This window comes from Pongo pygmaeus, chromosome 14 (genome assembly GCF_028885625.2).
Source record: "Pongo pygmaeus isolate AG05252 chromosome 14, NHGRI_mPonPyg2-v2.0_pri, whole genome shotgun sequence".
NCBI classification, from domain to species: Eukaryota; Metazoa; Chordata; class Mammalia; order Primates; family Hominidae; genus Pongo; species Pongo pygmaeus.
Window position 1 is genome coordinate 74,956,371 of NC_072387.2, and position 22,850 is coordinate 74,979,220.

The 22,850-nt window shown below is 33.0% G+C and overlaps 1 protein-coding gene across 1 annotated transcript; it reads right to left on the reverse strand.

The window, feature by feature from the left end:
* Positions 1-3,127: 3,127 nt before the first annotated feature.
* Positions 3,128-22,850, reverse strand: LOC129011341 (heterogeneous nuclear ribonucleoprotein A3-like). The gene is made up of 3 exons (XM_063650669.1): positions 22,806-22,850; positions 19,935-20,089; positions 3,128-3,994 (listed from the first exon to the last, which is right to left on the reverse strand). The coding sequence occupies exons 1-3, from the start codon at positions 22,848-22,850 to the stop codon at positions 3,154-3,156; spliced, it is 1,041 nt and encodes a 346-aa protein (XP_063506739.1). The 3' UTR covers positions 3,128-3,153.

A 22,850-nucleotide genomic window follows, 5' to 3' on the forward strand; every position in this document is an offset into this window, starting at 1 on the left:
AAATTATTCATTTATGTATTTTCTATGGTTATGTTTACCTAAAAAGGTAGAATTGAGTAGTTGTGGTAGACATCATGCAGTCTATAAAACCTAAAATATTTATTCTCTGGCTCTTTACAGAAAATGTTTATTGCTACTCAATATCAAGGATTGATTTTCATTTGATTGTTTTTGTTCTGTGTACTTCATATTTTGGTGTTGTGTACTTTCTAGCAAATAAGTAATGTCCAGTTGTCTTTTTGTGAGGTTAAAAATCATTTGATGCTCATTTCCTGAATCTACTGATTTTATCAAGGAGTTGAAAATGCTAACAAACTAGTTATTTTAGTACCATTGAGGTAAGAGATCAGCAGGACCTGTTTTCATGGCCCTGCTATCAAAACAGGAGCAAAAAACTGACCAAAACCAGCTACAACTAGGAATTATATTTGCTTCATATAAGACACTACAGCACAATGACAGTTCACACTTGCCACAGCAACACCTGAATATTACCTGATATGGTTCCAGGAGCTCCCCACCCCTTTTCTGGGAATTTAGTGAATAACCTCCTCCTTATTTAGCATATAATGAGGAGGAGGTATACATATAGCTAGCCGCAATCCTCAAGTGCTACTCCACTTATGGGGTAGCCCTGCTGAGTCAATGGAGTAACAATTTTGTTGTACACTGTTGCTCTGATAACTTGCTTTCTTTCACCATTGGCTTGCTCTTGAATTCTTTCCTGAGCAAAACCAAGAACCCTTCCTGGCAAAGACCCCATTTGGGGGTTTCCCCGCATCACCATGACCTGAAACGATTTCTGAAGATCTGACTTTTATAAAATGGACCTGGAAATATTGTACTAGAATATCTCGTTGCATTATTTTATAGGGAGAGGATTTGTAAAACTTTTGAGAAAAGAGTGGACTAATAAAAAAAATTGAATTGGGATTAAACCCTGGCTTTAGAAACATACATTTTTAATATTACTGAATATCAACTTCTGAATATGTAGAATAGAAATATCAGAAACTACTTGATATAACTATGGTAAATATTAGAAATAATGTAATATATAATTACATATTTTATACATAATTTCTAATACATAATGAATACTCAATGTTAACCATTGGCTGTACCATATTTCATGAAAACGCACTTTTTCACATGTCAACATCTCTGAAATTGGACTATATTATGAAATTGGACTGTATTATAAAATTGATAAATCTTAGGTTTAATGAAATATGGAAGTAGCAGTGTTAATATGATAGCTATGTGTTGTGTAAGTGTGTTGATTCTGTGCCATTAATGTTGCTACCAAGAGCGCGAATAAGACTATTTTCATAGAATTTTCTTAGGTCCCCAAATTCTGTTGTTCATTTATATTGACCAAACTTTCATGGAAGCTCTTTATTCTGGTGTTTTAGGTATTTGTACCAAGTGCCCTGTTCAGATTAACAAAGATGAATTTTGAAACTCTAATGCTATCACCAGGCATCTAAGTGTGTTGTGTTCATGTAGTTCCCCGACCCCCACTCCATGTGATTTGTTCTGTAAGAGAGCTAGAGTTAGAGGTAAACCAGTTTGACATAGTCAGGGAGGGGATGCTTAAAGAATCAGTTGTAGTTTTAATTATTCTAGGTCATTCCTGAAATTCAAATACTAGGGTTCAAGAAGATCTCTATTTGCTGTCCACACCCTCCTATCTTCAGAGACAGTTTCTCCCTGGGCGTATGATTGACTAGTCTAATCACCCTGAAACAAAATTGTAAAATATCACTATTAGTAGTAATAACAAAACATACTTAATAAGCTTACAATTTTCCAAGAACTATTAAAAGTACTTTACATATGTTACCATATTTCTTCATTACAAAAATTAGACATGTTAAATGCTATTATTATCTTCATTTGCTGGATGAGGAAGATTAAGTAATATGCTGAAAATCTCACAGATATAAATAGTAGGGTCAAAAATATTATGTATATAAAGTATCTCTTCATTGTTGGGATAATAGGTGTGAGAATTCTTTTCATTGTTGTTTGTTTTGTTTTGTTTTGAATAAAGCATAGGTTTTACTGTAAGCCACACGGCTGTCTGGGAATAGGAGTAGCTGTTAGTATGTATATTCCCCAGGCCTTCAAGGGAGCAGGGGTACCAGATTTTCAACCTGCGGACTCAGTGAGACAATCAAACTGAAAAGAAAACCAAATTAACCTTAGCTGAGTCCTTGTGGATTGGTGCCAGTTCTCCTCTCATTATAAGTACTTAGGAAGATTGCGCTACCTCACTTTCCTCAACTTTAATCATTGTCATATGATTTACTTTGGCCAGTAAAAACTGAGGAAAAATGGTATGTGTTGCTTCCAGTTAAAGCATTCCTGAAACAGAATAAATCCCCCATGTATTCTTATTTTTGCCACAACATCTTGTGTGAATTTTCCAGGCTCATGAATGAATGCGACATGAAGCAGAGACTACTGATGATCTGAAATGGACATATTTAGTGAGTAAAAGCAAATCTTTAATCTTTGACGTCACTGTGGTTGAGAGTTATTTGTTACCATAGAATAACCTGGCTTATTCATACTTTATAGTCAGAGTTAGTTTCTGTCAACACTCATAGAACCTAGATAAGCCTTTGTAATTTGGTCTAGCTCAATTAGCTATATATGATGCCCAACACTGAAGACCCCACTGTAAGTTCGTCCTTCAATGTTCATTTAATTAAGCTTATAAAAAATAAGTAAGCTGAAGACATTTTCTTTTTTTTTTTTTTTGAAAAGTTAAAAATTCCTTAATTTTTTATTCCTGGTACCACTACCACAATTTACAGGGCAATATACCTGATGTAATGAAAAGAACAATAAAAAGACAAAGCTACAACAGATAAAAGACCTCAGGAATGTACATCTAATTGACACTACATTGCATTACTCAATAGCTGCACTTTTTGCAAACTGTGGCTGTGACAGTCCTGAACAAGAAGGGTTTCCTGTTTGAGCTGCAGTAAATTTTCTGACTATGGATCATTGTTCCTTCTGTGGCAGATTTTTACAGTTCCTCTAATGCATTTGGGACAACTCTCTCAAAGTAACCTTCAGCTTTCCTGACAACTCCTTGCTTTCTCGCCTGCTAAGAACTGTAGCCCTTTTCTGCTGTTTTTAGAACCTTCTGCTACCATATCCACCACTTCCACCACCAGATCCATAACCACCACCATAGAGACTGTCCGAGCTTCTTCCACCAAAACTGCCCTCTTTCATGGGTCCATAATTTGACTGCTGTTGTCCACTATAATTTCCAAAATCATTATAGTTCCCACCACCACCATAGTTACCACCGCCAAAATTTCGTCCTTCATTGTAACCATCATATCCTCCACCACCTCCACCATATCCACCACCTTGGTTTCCATATCCTGTTCCACCACCACCATAGCCCCCTCTACTACTATAACCAGGACCACCGCCATAGTTGCCACCATCACCTCCAAATCCATTATATCCACCATCGCCTCCTCCATAACTTCCTCTGCTGCCACTACCTCCACCACCATAGCCTCCTCTTCCACCAAAGTTTCCACCAAGGCCAAAATTACCTCCACCACCTCCAAAGTTTCCTCTGTGACCCATAAAATTGCCAGATCCACCTCCACGACCTCTCTGTGATCCAGCAGACTGCATCTCTTGTTTAGAAAGGGCCTTTTTCACTTCACAATTATGCCCATTAATAGTGTGGTATTTCTGAAGAACAATTTTATCAATTATATCATGATCATCAAAAGTTACAAAAGCAAATCCTCTCTTTTTTCCGCTCTGCCTGTCTTCTATAACTTCTATGGTTTCAATCTTGCCATACTTTTCAAAGTAGTCTTTCAAATTGTATTCTTCTGTATCTTTTTTAATACCACCAACAAAAATTTTCTTCACTGTTAGATGGGCACCAGGCTTTACAGAATCCTCTCTAGAAACAGCTCTCTTTGGTTCCACTATAAGACATTTTCTAAAAATGAAAAAAAACATAAAGCATACAATTGACATTACACATAATTCCTCCAAGTCTTAATATATTAATGTATTTACTTCCATTTTATATCCCAAGAGTATGTGAGTAAATATGAGCATATAAAAAACAACCAATTATATAGAATTTGTTTTAAAAAATCTTTCTCTAGCTCATCTTTTATTTACTATGCAACAGAAATAGCCACTTTCACATATTTTAGAAATTATTTTAGAAATGATTTAAATCTTTAAATAAGCTACTATTTCTGTGTAACTTCCTATGTATCTTTCCTCAATGAAGAATAAGTATTTAATTTGTTTGTGTTTTTCTGTAACTACAATACACACTCAGCACTTTCCGCCCACAACCCCATTCTCTAATTATGGTTTATCATAACTTGAGTTAGATCAAGATTTATATTTCTTTCATAATTACTATACACACACTATTGAGAGCTAAGTAATATGCTTTAATTTTTTGAATCCTCACACATGTATAAAAATGTCTATATTATATTGACAGTTGAGTGACATTTTGACTGATTATGGATTTATGATGAATTTCTGTTTTCTTCAGAATTTTTAAGGCATTTCCATTTTATTTTAGCTTCTAGTGTTTATCACAAAAAGCCTGAAGCATACTAATGACTGAATCTCAGCATGTAGGCATTTTTTCTGATGTGTAATATTGTAGGATCTTTTTATTTTCCAATATTCTGGAATATTATAATGATGTGCCTTGGTGTTGCTCTAATTTTTCCCTTTCTATGGGCACATAATGGATTCTTGAAATATGAAAAAGCGTGTCCTTAATTTATATAAAAATTTTCAAAATTTTTATTTAATACTTTAATCTTTTTAACTTTTTATGCGATTTGTTTCATACATTCCTGTTACTTAGATGTTTGAATTAATAGGATGTGTCTTTTATTGTCTTACACATCTCTATTCTTCCCTTCATGTTTGTCTTTTTGTTGTTTGTTTTCTCTTCTTTCTGTGAAATTTTCTCAGCTTTATCTTTCAAACATACTATTAAGCTTTACATTTCTAATTGTGAAACAATGTTCATTTGTTCTGATACATATGTATATACGTATGTATATGCATGCATGTGTGTATATATCTATATAATCATTATTCTGTTTGTTTCATGAATGAAATACCTTGCTTTATTTCTCTTAAGTGTTTGTTTTATACTTTTGCCACTCTGGCTTTGAGAATTGCTTAGTAATGGTGAACTGTACTCAGCATAGCCAATCAACTGGTCCGTCAGTTAGTCGTCATCTTTTATATAGCAACAGATGACAAGGCATCTAAAGAAAAACTGTTCACGAACAATTTAAAAAAAGAAAAAAAATATGTTTGACAGAACGAAGGTAATAAAAAAAGAACTTAGAAAAAATTAAGAGAGGCAAAATAAGACTCTTTTTATCCTCTTCAGAGAATCATTCTCAGTATTATTTTTCAAAGATAGCAATTATGTGCTTTTCCAAACAATTATAGAACACGAGGTCACGCAACATATTCACTACAAACTACTAATTAATTCCCTTTATTTTAGGCTCAATTCTTTTCTTCTTCTCCATTTCCAGTGACATCTTATATTGCTACATTCTGAGCATTTTGGAAAAATTTTGACATGCAAACATGGTCATTTATCAGCTTTATTTACCACTGGCCAGGTTTGATTTGGGTAGGTTTTCTAAAAAGTGTTATGACAAGTTCAATTAATTTCCAGCATCAATAGTTTGTTGATGATGGATCAGTTACCATTGTACTTCTTCCTGTGTGTTTATTCTAAAATAAATAAATTAATTAATAATCTTTACAGTCACTTAGTGGGTTTTCAGGATAGAGCAATGTAAATATATTCATTCAAATTCTCTTAATTGGGTGGTATCCTTTTTTCCCTCTACATTACATTGTATGAATTGTATGAATTTTTCTAAAACTTTCAAATTCTCTTAATTGGGTGGTATCCTTTTTTCCCTCTACATTACATTGTATGAATTGTATGAATTTTTCTAAAACTTTAATTCTTTCTTTATTTTTATTATTTATTTATTTATTTATTTATTTTGAGACTGGGTGTTGCTCTGTTGCCCAGGCTGGAGTGCAGTGATGTGATCATGGCTCACCATAGTCTTGACCTCCTGGGCTCAAGCTGTCCTCCCACCTCAGCCTCCCAAGCAGCTGGGACTACAGACATGTACCAGCATGACCAATTAATGTATTAATTTTTTTGTAGAGATGGTGCATCCCTATGTTGCCCAGACTGATCTTGAACTCCTGGGTTCAAGCATTCCTCCTGCCTCAGACTCCCAAAGTGCTGGGATTATAGGCATGAGCCACTGCACCTAGCCCAAAACTTTAATTCTTTTACAAAAACTTGATATTAAGGCTGTCCTGAAAGTATGCCATTATGAAATAACTTACAGTTAATTTCACAATTTTCTTTTGTGAAATAACCAGATTGTTTCTCACATTTATGTATGTACATATATATGTATATATGAGTGCATTTAATCAAGAGAGTGAAAGGTTTGCAAATAAATGTAAAGACATCTTTGTTAATGGATAGGAACACTTGATATTGTCCTACCCAAAGCAATATACAGATTCAATACAATCCATATTAAAATTCCAAGGTTTTTTTTTTTTTTTTAATGGACAAGTCAATTCTCAAACTTATTTGGAATTTTAAAAGAGTCAAATAGCAAGCCAGGCACAGTGGCCCACACCTGTAACCCCAGCACTTTGGGAGGCTGAGCGGGCAGATCACAAGGTCAGGAGATCAAGATCATCCTGGCTAACACGATGAAACCCCATTACTACTAAAAATACAAAAACAAAATTAGCTGGGCGTGGTGGTGGGCACCTGTAGTCCCAGCTGCTCAGGAGGCTGAGGCAGGAGAATGGTGTAAACCCGAAGGCAGAGCTTGTAGTGAGCCAAGGTCGCACCACTGCACTCTAGCCTGGGTGACAGAGTGAGACTCCGTCTCAAAACAAACAAACAAAAAAACCTCAAAGTTTCTGTAAATTATGAGTCTGAGTATGGCTTAGCTGAGTCCTCTCTTCAGAATCTCAGAAGACCACATGCTCATCTGGAGTCTTAACTGGGGAATAATTTACTTCCAAGATTCTTCAGGTTGCTGGAAAAATTCATTCCCTTGCAGTTGTAGAACTCAGAGCCCCATCAACTTCCTGATTGTCAGCTGGGGATTGCCTTCACCTCTTAGAGGCCACACTCAGCTGCTAGCCATGTAGACCTGTTAACATGACTACTCAGTTCTTCAAGGCCAGTTAGAGACAAGGTCTCTATAGTATGTCTATATCAGGATAGAGTCTTAATATATTTTTAAAAAAGAGATTCAAATAGCAAAAATATTTTTTTAAAAATAAGAACAAAATGGGAAGACACATTTCCCAATTTCAAAACTTACTACGCAAAGCTAGAGTAATTAAAACTGTTGCACTGGCATAAGAATAGACATATATACTATCAGAATATAATTGAGAGTCTAAAAACAAACTCATATATTTATGACCAGTGGATTTTGGCAAACCATTCAATAGAGAATAAAAGTTTCTTCAACAAATGATGCTAGAACAGCTGGACTATCACATGCAAAATAATTAAGCTGGACTCTTACCTTATATCATGTAAAAAATGACTCAAAATGGATGATCAACCTATATATAAGACCTAAAATTGTAAAACTCTAAGACGACAACACAGGATTAAATGTTCATCAACTTGGGTTTGGCAATGGATACTTAGATATATAACCAAAAGTAGCATCAAAAGATGCTACAAAAGAAAAAAATCACAGCAACAAAAGAAAAAATATACTAATTTTACTTCATCAAAACAAAAACTCATATGCATCAAAGAAGTGAAAAGACAACTACACAATGGTAGAAAATATTTGCAGATTATATATCTAATAAATGTTTTATATCCAGAATATAAAGTGCTTCTATAACCCAACAACAAAAAAGAAACAACTCATTTCAAAAATAGGAAAATACTTGAATACAAACTTCACCAAAGAATAAACAATAAGCACATGTAAAGATGCTCAACATCGCTAATCATTAGGAAAGTGCAAATCGAAACCACAATGAAATACCGCTTCATACTTACTAGTAAGGTTATAAAAACAAAAGGAAAATAAGAAGTGTTGGCTAGGATGTGGAAATTGGGATACATATATTGCTGATGGGAATGTAAAATATTGTATGTTACAGATGTGGAAAACAGTTTGGTGTTATTCAAAAAGCAAAACATAAAATTGCCATGTATCCCAGAAATTCTATTCCTGGGTATACACCCCAAGAATTGAAAACAGGAACTCATTGAGATTCCTCTAGGCCAGTATTTGTTGCAGCATTATTCACAATACCAAAAGTAAAAATAATCAAAGTGTCTATCAAAAAAGGAATGGGTTAAAAAATGTAGTATATACATACAGTGGAATATCATTCAGTCATAAAAAGGAATGAAGCTATGAAACATGCTACAACATGAGTGAACTCTAAAAATATTATGCTTAGTGAAATAAGACAGACACAAAGGAATAAATATTATATGATTCTACTTGCATAAAATATCTAGAATAGGCAAATTCATAGGTACAGAAAGTAGATTAGAGGTAATCAAGGGCTGAGAGTAGTGGTTAACTGTGAGTTATTGCTTGATTGCAACAGAGTTTCTAATTGCAGTGATGAAACTTTTGGAAATTGATAGTGGTGATGGTTAGCACAATTATTTAAACATTAAAAGAACTAATGCTACTCAATTTTCTATTTATAACTGATTAAATAAAAGATTATATGTGTGTATAGATATTATTTTTATCATAGTATATTTTTATCATAGTAATTTTTGTCCAAATAATTATTTCTTCAGATTTTGTCATGAAATACATTTTTTGCACGTACTTATGTGATATTTTATACAAGGTATAATAGCGGAGAAAAAAAGAGCTTGTTGTATAAATTTGTAAGCTCAGGAGTCAGACTGCTACTGTCAAGTAGAATCTTGGAACTATTTCTTACTATGTGGAAATTCTTGTTAGAATCTTAGAACTATCCTTTACTATGTGGAAATTCTTAGGCTAGTTATTTATGTTTTTTTTTCAATTATCTGTAAAATAAAAACATAAAATTTTTCTCATAAGAATTTTTGTGGATGTAATGGCAAAACATATGCATAACACTTAGGAAAGTACACAGTAAACTCAAGTATGTTAGTGATTAATACACTTCCATCATTTACACTAGAGAATGTCCTTAAAATGGTCAAAATATTTAGAATAACAAACCTAACCCACATTGGCTTTCAAATGAAAAAATATATATTAATATGCATATACGAATCCAGTTAATAAAATAAAAAATTTAACTCTGAAGAATTTCTGCCCCACTAAATTCTTAACTAACAATGTAAAATCACACTGGGGCAAAAGAGCTATCCCCTCCCATTTGGAATTATCTCAATAATCTCATAAATCTTTCATTAATTTTACAAGTAGAAACACTTTTCCAACTATATGAAGAATATGGAGCAAAACAAAATAAGATGTAAAACGTAATCAAGAATTTATAGTGTACTTTGAGAAATACGTAGTAAATTTTATGAAGACCTCTATATTTTGAAATAAATACCTATTAATAAGGATTGCATCTTCAAGATAGCAGAAGTTTGGAAAAGAAATATTAGTAGGCTCTTTTTCATGCAGATTCATGTAGTTTCTAGCAAGCTACCTCATCTGAACAAATGGCAGTTGCTATCTATGATAGCTGAGCAATTTAACAACCTGCTGTATCACACGTGCACAAATCCTAATACAAGGAGAATGTAATCTTGCCAAGCACAGAGATTCATTGTTAATTACACTTTCCTTCTGTAACTTATAATATTTAACAGGTTCTTAAATAATTTAAGGTTTACTCACAAGCTATTAAGTCAACTTATTTTTCATATTTTTCTTATCTGTTTAATACAAACTCAAAAATATTGTAAAAAGTGAGTTGTTTCAGATTTTTAAAAAGTTAATATTTTTCATGGAAAATTCAGTATTTGCTGGGTAATGTGTAATGTGGATAACATATTTTGGTTATTTTTGCAGCTTCTAAAAAAGATAGGTTCAATGCGACTAAGACTATAAAATTAGTTGTAATTTTGATGTGTTGAGAATGAAAATATTAATACAATCAAGTGGTATAGCTGTTTAGTGTTTACCAATCATTTTACACATTTGCAAATTAAAATCACACTCATTATCAGTAACACAAAAATGACATTTTATGAGACTTCCTGAAGAACCTATGGGAAATCACCACTATGTAAAACATAGTTTGTTCTTATTTAAAAAGAACTTTAAAAAAAAACCTATTTTAAAGTTCACTTAAAACATTCACCTCAATTTTATAGTAGAATAATTTTAAAAAGATGTGATTATGATTTTATCTTGAAAATGCATCTAACATATTATATTTACATATTACATGTACATATTTACATATTACAGTGTTTACATATTTACATTTTATATAACGTTGACCGTATTTACATTTTAATATAACATTGACCTTATTTTCAATAGAATTAAATCGTTATTTTAAATATGCATTAATTCTCTGAAAACTTTAAGCGTGCATTATACTAACTTAAGTTTGTGTTTTTGTATGCATTTGTATTTTTTGCTAAAACTTGATAATTGCACATAACATTGTGATTTTTTAAAAGAACAATCAGAAAAAAAGGTCATTTTTGCCAAAATATTGTAGGGCTTCATTAATTTTCCCAAGAACCTTTTTCAATTCTTTGATATCCAAATCATTCTCTTTTGAAGCACATAATGTATCAACATCTTTGACAATATGTTTCTTTAATTTTTAACCAGTTTATGATACTCTCAATTGTAAAAGGCTTTTAGTGATAAACTCTAGTAATTCTGCTTACCTTTATTGGCTTCACGAAATCATGTAGTTATTGCAAGATTGCAATTTTTCTTTGCATATATTTCATGGTTTTGTTAGATGTATAGAACATCCTAAAACCAAAAGGAAAATAACTGAAAAAGATGCTGCTCGGTTTACTGGGATGGATATTGTTGGTCATAAAAGAAAATTTGAGGTAGTGATCAGTTAAATCAGTGGTATTAATAAATAATATCTTGTTTTGATGACTTGTTTTCTAGAAAAATTATAAATAATAACTACTTGGATACAAGGAAAAATTCCTATACATCTAGAGATTGGAGATTTGAGTAGAACTTTTGCATAAAGATTTGATTTATTATGTAATTTGTTTGCTCTTCCAAATATAATAAAATTGCAAATTAGATTTAAGACACTTTCACATATGTTTTATAATGACTAGTGAATAAGGTGCCTATGATTATCATGGACATTTTGAAGACATCTTAACTCATATAGTTAAAATACTAATTTAAAACATGTTTTTAGCTATAATATTTCTGGAAAGTGGTCAACTTTCATGTATTTCAACACCCAATTATCAAGAGCTATTTATTATTCCACCAAATTATCACCATCATTTTATTTTTTAGTGACATATGTTTCATAGCTGTTTCCTTAAACACATTCCCTTGCTGATTCTAGTTAAGAATTCTGCACTTAGGCAGACTAAGATAAGTTTCCATTTCAATAAACTTTTATATATATGCAGTTCACAATTTGATATACCTTAGTGTTTTCTCTTCCAGGCTAACATTTTCTAGTTTTTCGTCTCATTTCTCATGACATCTTTATGCTCTGCTGTTACAACCCCTGGATTCAATTTGGTTATGGATGCTCATCTTAAAATGAGGTATCCAGAACTAATCATGTTCGTTAAGAGTCATCCCTCAAATGTAAAATTGGCTTGGACTATTTTTGTGATGGTGTTCTCAAAGAATAAAACATTCTTATTTTCTTAAGTTCCTGTTTGTGCTGAAACTGACACGTGGTGATCTATTACAACCCTCTCTTAAGGTGACTTATGCCTCATGTCATTTTTCTTACCTTAAATCCTACTTGGGAAAAGGAGAGTTTTGTTTTTTTTTTTAAATGACTGTATCTTATCTTCACTGCCACACTGTGTCTCTTTATAATCGGTTTGTGTCTATAAAATACTTAGGCATATTAATCCTATTATGCATGCTCTCTCACAAAATTTTCTCAAGCAACATTTCGTCATAAAATAATGTTTCCTATGTTTTACATATCGTAAAGCGCTGTTCTTTCTTTCTAAGAGTGAATCACAATTTTATCATATTTTCTATTCTGTAGTTATAGACAAATTCAAACCAAATTCTTAAATATTTGCTGGAAAAAAAGCAGGAATAATAATGCATACATATACATTCTCTTAATTGACAAGTAATTAATTTGCTGACATTTGATCTGAAAATATACACAGACCACATGATTCCAAGGACTGAAAACACACAAGATGATAGTAATTACAAAAAAAAGTAACAATTGCACATAACACTTCATATAATCAAATCTACATTCTAGAGAAAAATACAATAGGTAAATAAAAATTGTTTCAAGCTGTAATAGCTATTATACAAGAAATAAAACATAAACAGAAATTGAAGTAATCAAGTAAGAGACCTACTTTTGACAGGATGGTCAGCAAATTTCTGACTAGGAAAGAAATTAGCTGAAATTTAAACGGAGAAGTAGTCTAATAAAGAGGCGGGCAGCATATTCTGGAAATCAGAAATAACGTTTGTTAAAACATCTATTTTTTGCTTATATGAATGAAGTCTGCCTTTACAAGACTGGTATCTTTAAATTACTGTGAAGAAGAAATCCAACAAAATGGAATTCTAGACTCAGAAAAATTGTTACTCGAGACTGAGGACACATAAAATATATACTTAAATGAAATAAATGAGAGAGATTACCACTCAAAGATTTTGGGAAAATAATTACAATATCCTTAGCTTCAAAGGTGGAAGACTGATCATACAAATGGACAATGGTCAGACCGTATATGACAACAGGACTCTGACACACAAACTTTGCACAACTAGTCCAGGAAACAGTCCCAACTTCTGCAGCAGTTTGCCCAGAATGGTAAATTAATCACCAGTTACCATCTTTTTCTGTATTTTGTTCGGACTTCTAATTCAGTCCATAACAGAGAAAGCAAAACATGCTTCCCAAAACTATCATATAAGATGTCCATCTTTCTCATGCCAAAAACTTCCAAACAGAGCACATCTAACGTTTTGCTCTCTCTCTCTCTCTCTCTTTTTTTTTCCCCATTATAAAGCTTTCCAGCCTGCCTTTGAGTCTCTGCCTAATACAAATGGTGGTACCCAACTCACTTGCAATAGCAAGCTCTGAATAAATGGCTTCTGCTTCTCATTTCCATGATTCTAGTGTATTTCACAAAGGAAATAGAGAATTTAAAACAGAATGGAGATAGGGATAAAAGAATAAGTGGTTAACAGAGACTAGTAAAAATGTGAGGAAATAGAATGGGTATTTTTTTAGAAGAACAATTCAAATAATTTTATTAACTAATAGAGTGTTAGGAAAAAGACAACTAAAATAAAAAGAGGGTAATAATAGTGATGACATGATGAGGTCACCCAAATGTCCTCATGTTACACTGGTAGAGGAATGATATTCACACTTTGTTAAATCAGGTGTTCACTTGAACAGTTTAAAGATCAATAGTATATACCATTTATGAAACACTTGAGAAAAAGAGAGGAGAAATCAAGAAAACTTAATTTGATGGCAAAAAATTATATAGCTATAGATACAATGTAATTCTAGAAAATGCTGGAGAATGCAAAAAGTTAAGTTATTGTCAGGGTCTTTTGTATTTTTCCGTTTTGCTTTCCCTGCTATAGAATTTGTTATGTCCATCTTAATAACTTTCACCACTGCTGTGGATCTATTACTCTTCTTTTTCACTATCTATGACCTGTGGTCAGTTTTTTTAGAGCATATGCATCCTACATTCACAAATGAATTTCATTTGAGCTAGCCAGGTATATGTGAGTGAGAACAATTGTTAATACACCCATTACGTGAATGAGCATGCTGAAGTATATATCATTTAAGTAAATCATGTAAGCAATTTAAGTAACACAAATAATAGAGTAGTCACTAGTCCTCAGGTAGAACTTAATACAGTACGTTAGTATTTTTTTTTAGAATTCTAGCTGCCTCCAGATAGACTATCAATGTCAATGAGCCACATACATTATTTTCCAATCAAGTGAAGCTGAGAGCAAGAAGTCTTCAATATGTTAGACACTCAAAGAACAATTTCAGTGTGGCCAGAAAGTATCACTTTAACACTTTTATTTAATTAGAAAAGCTTTCTATTAGCATTATAAAGGTCGTTCAAGACACTGTTGTCAGTGACATCCACCAGCAAGTCGATCAGACTTGATCTGATTGTCCCGAGTACTTCTTTGCGCCTATTGAACTTGACCCTTTGCCCAGGTGGAATTTGAAGAAAGAGATGCTGGAATAAGCACTGCAAACCTTCTAAACTGCAAACTGGATAATTCAATCTTGAGACAACCTCTCAAAGTAATTTTGTCTTTAACAGACAAGAGATGACTAGAATATTTCCATATTTGAAGGATGCTTGAAAATGTTTTTCTCCTAACATTTTATTTCTGAAGCTTAAAACTACTCTTTTTACCACAAATGTAAGTCATTTGTTCTGTTTAAAAGACATGAAAATTATATGAGTTTTCTGGTGTGTAATATGTTTCTACCTGTATAAGTTTTATTGAAAGGTTTGTGATACTTAAAATATTGTGTCTGCAATAACCCCAAGTTAACTTCAAATTAGTATTTAGTTTTTTGCCTTGAAAAATATTTTAAAATTTAAACTTCTAAATCCAGTAGTCCAGGCTACCACTTTCATTATTATTTCTTAGCTTCTGGGCAAAATTAAATATCAAATCTTCAATCACGAAGATCCTTTTAGAATCATGAAATTCAGTAACAACCACATTATGACTTTTAGCTTATATTTATGTAAGCTCAAAATAACACATCACACTACTGTTCTGATATTTAATATATTTCCCACAGATTAATTTTAACAGTGTGGCTCTTGAACATAAAAGACAACGTCCATATTTTAAAGAGTTTGGTCTAAAGCACAGACACCTTGAATTCATTTATTTGACAAGGAAATTAACCTAAAGAATCCAAAGATGTAAATATATAATTGCCTGTTTTTGTAAGATATGAAAATATATTTATGGTCCATTTTATTTCAGATAATTAATATGCACCTTGTCCAACTAAAATTAAAATTAAATGAAGAAAACTGTTATGGTTAGCACGTGCATTGTGAAAAAGTAATTGTGTAGTGACTACAGTTTGCTTACATTTGAAACTGCTGAGGTATCATGCTAAAGTGTAAAACTGTTTTTTAGCTTTTGAATTTGAGTTATCTTTATTTTGGAATCTCAAGCTCTATTCATTTATTTATTCACCCAATATATATTTATTGATTAGCCATTACATGCCAGGGACATATTAAACAGTAATGAACAAGACAAAGTTAGACTGTGGCTTTATGAATGTACGGTATGATTTTACAACTATCTAAAGCATCTTAACTTCAAACTACTTTAAAAAGATTAATCTATTAAATAAATTTCACCTGTTTCATTCAGTGAACATGAGAGATAAATATATATCTACTCTTGTGAGCAGTTATTAAATATTACAAACTTTTTCCAAAGTGAATGAATACAAAGTACATTTTTGCTTCGTATTTTAGAAATTCTATATAATACAAGATTGATTAGGCACCTGTCCAACATAATTAGTCCCTCTACCTAAATTTCTAATGTTATTTTCTTTTATAAATAAATAATGGATGGGAAAATATATGCAATTATTAGCTACACAATACTCTTCCATTACTTCATTTATTACAAATTAGTTTTATCCCTGAATTTGCAGTTTGTCACTCCACAGATTGAAAAATCTGAAGTACATCTATCATTATCTGCCCTCATTTTTTAGTTGATAATATCATTGATAATATTACAATTCTATAAACAACGGATAATGTATATGTGAAAGTTTTATACGTGCCAGTTTTTCCTGGTTATTAATCCTTCATAATTTTTCAGTTTTATTGTATAATATGATTTAAAAAAACTTTTAAAGCTCAGAAAGTTATAATTAAAAATTTCTCTAAAAATTCCAACTTCGTATTGGTCTAAGTTTTTTCATCAAATGGGAGCCAAGTTAAAAGAAGCACCAGGCCCACAAATTCCCCCTACTATGGTGTGGGTGTGGTGAATATATACTGACGTCATGGAGATCATTATTCAGAGACAGAGTCACTGTTGTGGCCCACACTGCAAATACAAAGCAAAGAAAAATCTCAGCTTCATTTTCATTATACAACTTGTCTTTATATTTTAAGAATAAATAAAATAGCTCTAGTCACAATGATCAGTGAATTTAAATTCACAATAAATAGGACCTTTAGAAAATGACATGCTCTCCTATAGAGTCATCTAAAATATTCTGCATTCCTCGATATTGATTCTGTTAAGAAAGTTGTCCCTCTAGTCAGTTACTTCAACACACACAATGTGGTTGTAAGTCCACAGTCTAGTCATACATTCTGAACAATGACTTTGTAAGAAGCCTCTTCCTTTAAAATTTTTTAAAGTTTACAAATGATTGGACCTGTGTGGAGATAAATTAGAGACTAGTGGTAGGGGCTATGACAATTATGTTCCTGGTACTTATATTCAGCAATAATGAAAAATGTTACATGTCTCTGTGTTATGAGCTCAACTAAAGTGCTACCTTAAACTGATTACACATCAATTTTGAAATAACTTTCATTTAGTTTAATATATTAAGAAATGTTCACACTACCACACTGAGAATCGATCACTTTATATGTTAGTCATGGAACACATTGAAGAACATGCTTAGTTTCATTATGTATTGCTTAAATTAGAATCTTAAAACTACTGAAGCAGTCTGCCTTTCACTGTATAAATTTCATCAGCAGAATTTCTATTACTCAAGTTTTCTTTCCCTAATCGATTTCTCATGATTCAGAAACTTCATTAGATATAGAGTCTCCTCCACCGCTCCCCACCACTCACGTACTCTGCTCATGCCGACAGCAAAAATGCTGCTAAAAATGAGTGGGTGGAAGAAGTATCATAAATGTTATAAAATGTATCAAATGGTTGGTAAAGGAAAGAATACATATATGCTTTCTTTTCACTTGGATGTGACTGGGAATATTTTTTCCTATGGTACTCGAAAGGTCTTTTTTTCTATAAGCTGTTTTTTGTTTCCCCCAAAATAGTGTTTCTAAAATTTCAAGCTATGTATGAATTAAGTAGGACCTTACTGAAAAGGGAGATTTGGATATTGTAGGTCTGAAGTGAGGTCTGATGTTCTGCATTTGTAAAAAGCTCTCAGGGATGATAATGCTGCTAGTCCACAGGCCACACTGAAGGCTCTAAGAGTCTCTCTCCTAACATTCCAGTTTAAACAACTATGACTAAAATATTTTTTCCTGGAGAACCCAGTTGGGAATAGAGTGGAAAAATATGCTATGTTGTCATTCCTTGTGGGATAAACAAACAGATGCTCAGGATAAAATGTGATGCAGTAAGAAAAGCACTATGATTTTGAATCGGACAATTTAAACTTGACTGTTAAGTTCCAACATTAAAGTCATGCAACATGGAAAAAATAAGATATCTCACTTTACATTTTCTCTCTTATAAAATCTGCATACATCAAAGCATGTTTCTGATATTAAGGTGGGATGATCTATATGAAAGTGCTTCCTGTATGACGAAGCTCTATATAGGCACATTACATTGTTATTTTATGCAGTGAGATGTCTTTCTGCCCTCCTCCCCACCATCAGTGCCATAGTCTGTGCCCTTTCTGTTTTTAGCTGCTGTGAAAACTGCTCAGGAAACTGTCACTCAGCAGCTGCAATGACTGCCAGTACTAAACCAGTTGATAGAAGGATCCAAGAGGGGAGAGGACAGACAATTTTCTTTCCTCTGCAGTTCTAGTTATAAAGCTTGGATATAAAAGGAGAAAATCGTTGTGGTGTGGAATGTGAATTTTAAGATGCTTTCCATTGGTTTCATTCACATTCTAGAGTAGTGTCCTCAAGAGTGTTCACCATCTTAGAAAGTTTTTTTTTAAGTCTTTCTTTAAAAAATATTAAAAGGAATATGTCATCTTCACAAAGATGTTTATTATAGTCATTGATCATGTAACTACATAGGTAAGATTCTGGACTTATTTGCAGCTAGCTGAAAATCAACCGGCAACTTCATATTTGATATATAGATGAAGTGAAATTGCTTTAAAACTAATGTAGAATTTATTTGTAGTGCACAATTTATTAGTATGCGTGAAGATGAATTAGAACCTGCAAGCTATATTAAATTTAATGCATGAGAAAGGGAAGTAATGAATTACTTGAAAATCATTTTAAAGCATCATTGCTAATGCGCTGTTAAACCGCACTAGTACTAACTGCAGAGACAAATATTATTAAATCTGCCAAAGTCCCCAAACTGTGTTTTACACTACTCCTTCAAGAAAATAAGGAAAGGCATTTTACTCCCATCTTTATGAATAAATACAGTATGAAAGCATATACACCAAATATTCAAAGAAAGGCTTTAACAATTTGAATATCTCATAAAATAAATTTTATTCTAAGGCTAAAACAAAAGTTGTTTTAATTTTCAGACAGACATAACATGGAATTTATTAACTTCACATTTCTAATGGATAAAAGAAAATGTAATAAATGAAGAGATAAGCCCAAACTGCACTCACTCAGCTTTATTTAGCATTGGTGCTCAGTTAGCTGACTTCTCTATCTGCGGCTGTAATATTGTACTGGCTAAGCCTTTTAGTGTGCACTAAATCCTAGCTGCATAAAAGTGAAGCTAAATGGTATTTACAGGTCCTTTTCCTACAAAGTGCAAACTAGCATATTCCATTTATAATCCTATAATAACACTTTGTAATCTGCATACCAATGCAGTGCAAATAACACATTTACTTTAGAAATGAGCATAATTAGATTATATAGATCATAGTTGAATTGGACTGAGTGACCTTTTGCTAGCATTCTCTGATAACGCCAGAAAATTTTACTACTTGGCTGACTTTTCTCATTTAATCTAAATGATCAGTTTCTGACATAGGCCTTGAAAATCTTCAGACTCTTTCACAGTCTGGAGTTTATGTGAAGATTTTTTTTTCCCCAATAGAAGGAGTCTTAGTGTTGAACACTAAGAGCTGGAGTTAATGTTCTCTATACACACTAGAAGTAAGGAGGAGGAACACATAAAATGTAAAATGAGTGGGTCGGGCACAGTGGCTCATGCTTGTAATCCCAGCACTTTAGGAGGCCCAGGCGGGTGGATCACCTGAGGTCGAGAGTTCGCGACTAGCCTAACCAACATGGAGAAACCCTGTCTCTGCTAAAAAAAAAAACAAAATTAGCTGGGCGTTCGGGCACATGCCTGTAATCCTAGCTACTCAGGAGGCTGAGGCAGGAGAACCGCTTGAACCCAGGAGGCGCAGGTTGAGGTGAGCTGAGATCGCGCCATTGCACTCCAGCCTGGCAACAAGAGCAAAACTCAAAAAAAAAAAAAAAAAAAGTAAAATGAGTGATGATATAAAATTATTTATAATTGGGTTTATTATGGTTTTTGTACTTATGTTTTTGAACTTATATTTTTGAGACTATGCTTTTCCTATTTGTGTATAATTCAAACTTTATATTATATATTACATAGTTTAAGCCTAGTTTTTCCACTTGGCAATACATGAGATATTTTGCATCTGAATGGTTAATTTTTTTAAGTCATTTATTCACTAAATGGTTATTGTGCACTCACCTTGAGTCTCCTATATTGGGGTAAGTGGTGAAAGCTGAACGTTTATTTCTGGAAATTTCCTTTTGAAACTCAAAACTGTAATCAAAGATAAGGGAGATACAGTGACAATAACAACAGCAACATAGAGTAAATTCAGAGTAAATCACATCTCCTTCCTATTAAGAAAAGTTAAGGGAATTAAGAGTCATTTGTAACCTTAACACATTTATTTCTACTCTTTCACTCCTAGGACCTCCCATTAAGCAAAAATGTACGTAAAGTAGGAACGTGTTCCTGAATGTTTGCCACTGACAAAGACTCTAGTCCCCTCAAGGTCACAGAGAGTTACATCTGCGTCGTGCATCCACTATCCCTCCAGTCTTCCAATCTTGTATAGGAGTTCAAAAACATAGCTAAAACAACACAAAGATAGATTGAGAGGCGATCCTCAAGAATTTTTTTTACTACCTCTTTTATAAATTCCGTATGGGAAAACTTGTTTCAAGATGTTCCTTGCTCAGAAAATAATCATAAAAGAGTAAAAGAACTTTCTTTGCTTAGGTTAGTTAGGCCATATTTATAGGATGGTAAGAAATGCCACAAGTCTGAAATAAATATGAATGTTCACTTAATAACAGAAAAAGCTGAAACCTGAGCTTCTTATGGTTCTAAATCACAAAATTAAATAATAGATGTGTGCGAATCTGCGTGTGTCTAAATGTCAATAGATACATACATAAAAATATATGCTTACAAACTCACTCTTCTATGATTTGTGTTATGTCCAATAAACAAAATAATTAACACTATCATAGTTAGTTTCCTTCCTTTTTCCTCACCCCTCACATGATTCCAAATATCCATTCAGCCTTAAGGATATATTGTGAATTTCCATTGACACCATTTCAGCCAAGCTGCTCTAAGAGCTCCTGCAAACTGCTTCTGACTGATTTCCCTGCTTCCATTCTTGTCCTGTCCAATTAATTTCCTACACAGCAGCCAATGTCATGTTTTTCAAAAATAATATCATCTTTTGATTTGACCTATCCAATGTATCCCCATTTCTCTCATATGAAAATGCAGTGTCTAATCACAGTTATGTAGCTGAAAATGTTACTTTCCTGTGAAGGCTATTCTGTATCTCCTTATTTAAACAGACATAGGATGGGCAACGTGGCTCACGCCTGTAATCCCAGCAGTTTGGGAGGCGGAGGCAGGTGGATCACCTGAGGTCAGGAGTTTGAGACCAGCCTGGCCAAGATGAAGAAAACCCCATCTCTACTAAAAATACAAAAATTAGCCGGGCATGATGGCATGTGCCTGTAGTCCCAGCTACTCGGGAGGCTGAGGTGGGATAATCGCTTGAACCCGGGAGGCGGAGGTTGCAGTGAGCTGAGATCATGCCACTGCACTCCAGCCTGGGCAACAGAGCGAGATTCTATCTCAAAAAACAATAGTAATAATAAAAAATAAACTGGCCTTTATTAGTTCAGTTTTTATTGCAAAATGTGGAATGTAGTTATTCCTTTATAACACTTATCATGGTCTTTAATAATTGTATTTATCCCTTCTTTGCTTATTGTCCATTTCTACCACTAGTATAGGCAGAGAAGTAACACCCTTGCTTTCCTAGTTCACCTTTCTATTTCTGCACAGTACCTGATATCTAGCACTCATGCAGCTGAATGCTGAATGAATGTGTTGCATACACTAGTGGCAAGGGGTGAGGTGTATGATCCAATTGTGGGATGATTATGGATAGATTTGGCTTCTGCTTAATTACATCATAATTAAAATATAATTTTCTTCTTAGTTATATTATACTTAGGTATACAATGATACAATGTTACTTACACAGTGTGGTTGTTTTATATCTCTTGACCATAATGAAGTAGCAGAAAAAATGTGTGTACCTCAATATTTTGATATATTAAGATTTTTAAATTATTGCATGAGGGATATTGCCCTAGCATCTGCATCCCTTCACAATTTCAATTCTTTAGCTATCTTCTGAAATTTTCCTTTTTTTTCAGTTGGATTTATTGATTGTAACTTATCTCCTAGTCCTATATCCTTCTTTCTTATCTTTCTTACCATCACTTTGCTAAACTCAGTGAATTTACCTATCCTTATGTCTCCAGCTACTGCATGTATACTGAAAACCACTTCTAATTTTGATATTTCACTTGCGTGTGCATAATCCTAAGACCTTGAAGAACAGCATGATAGTAGACTTTCATCTCAGTCTTGCCAGATTGAAAAAAAAAAAAATCAACTTCCTTAACTTTCTTTCTCCCTTCAGATTTTCTGTTTCTTTTATTGACATGTCCAGGGCTGGAAATCTTGGAGTCTTCTTTAAATCAGTATTCTTTAGTTCTGTCTCCTTTCACTTTGTTTGTTCTTAGTATTTTCTTCACAAACTCTCTTAGAATTTTCCTTTCTATTTCTTTTCCCATGGCCCTCACTCTAATCCTTTAACTCACTCTTAAATAACTATAAATATTTTCTTTCCAGCTCACTGCCTCCAGATTCTTTCTACCATCCACCACTACCGGATTATATTTTTAAAAACCATTTTTCATCATTTTTGCTCCTGTACAAGAACTCAGATGGTTTACAGTAATCTATGTTAAATAACACAGAGAGAGAGAGACACACACACACACACACACGTGCGCATACACACACTCCCCAAACTAAAGCCCTAAAAAAATTGATAAATTTGGGTCTTTTTAAAAATTAACTTTTTTTTACCAACAGTAAAACATATTTTCTCCTCTATATCATTCAGTGTGTTAGTACTCCAACTACAGAATTCTTATATTTTTCTTCTCTTCTATTAAACCTATATGAGATACGTTATTTAGAAATAAACTCTAATATTTCCATTACTTCTCCTTCTACTTCATGTTGTATTGCATCTTCTTTAGATTTCAT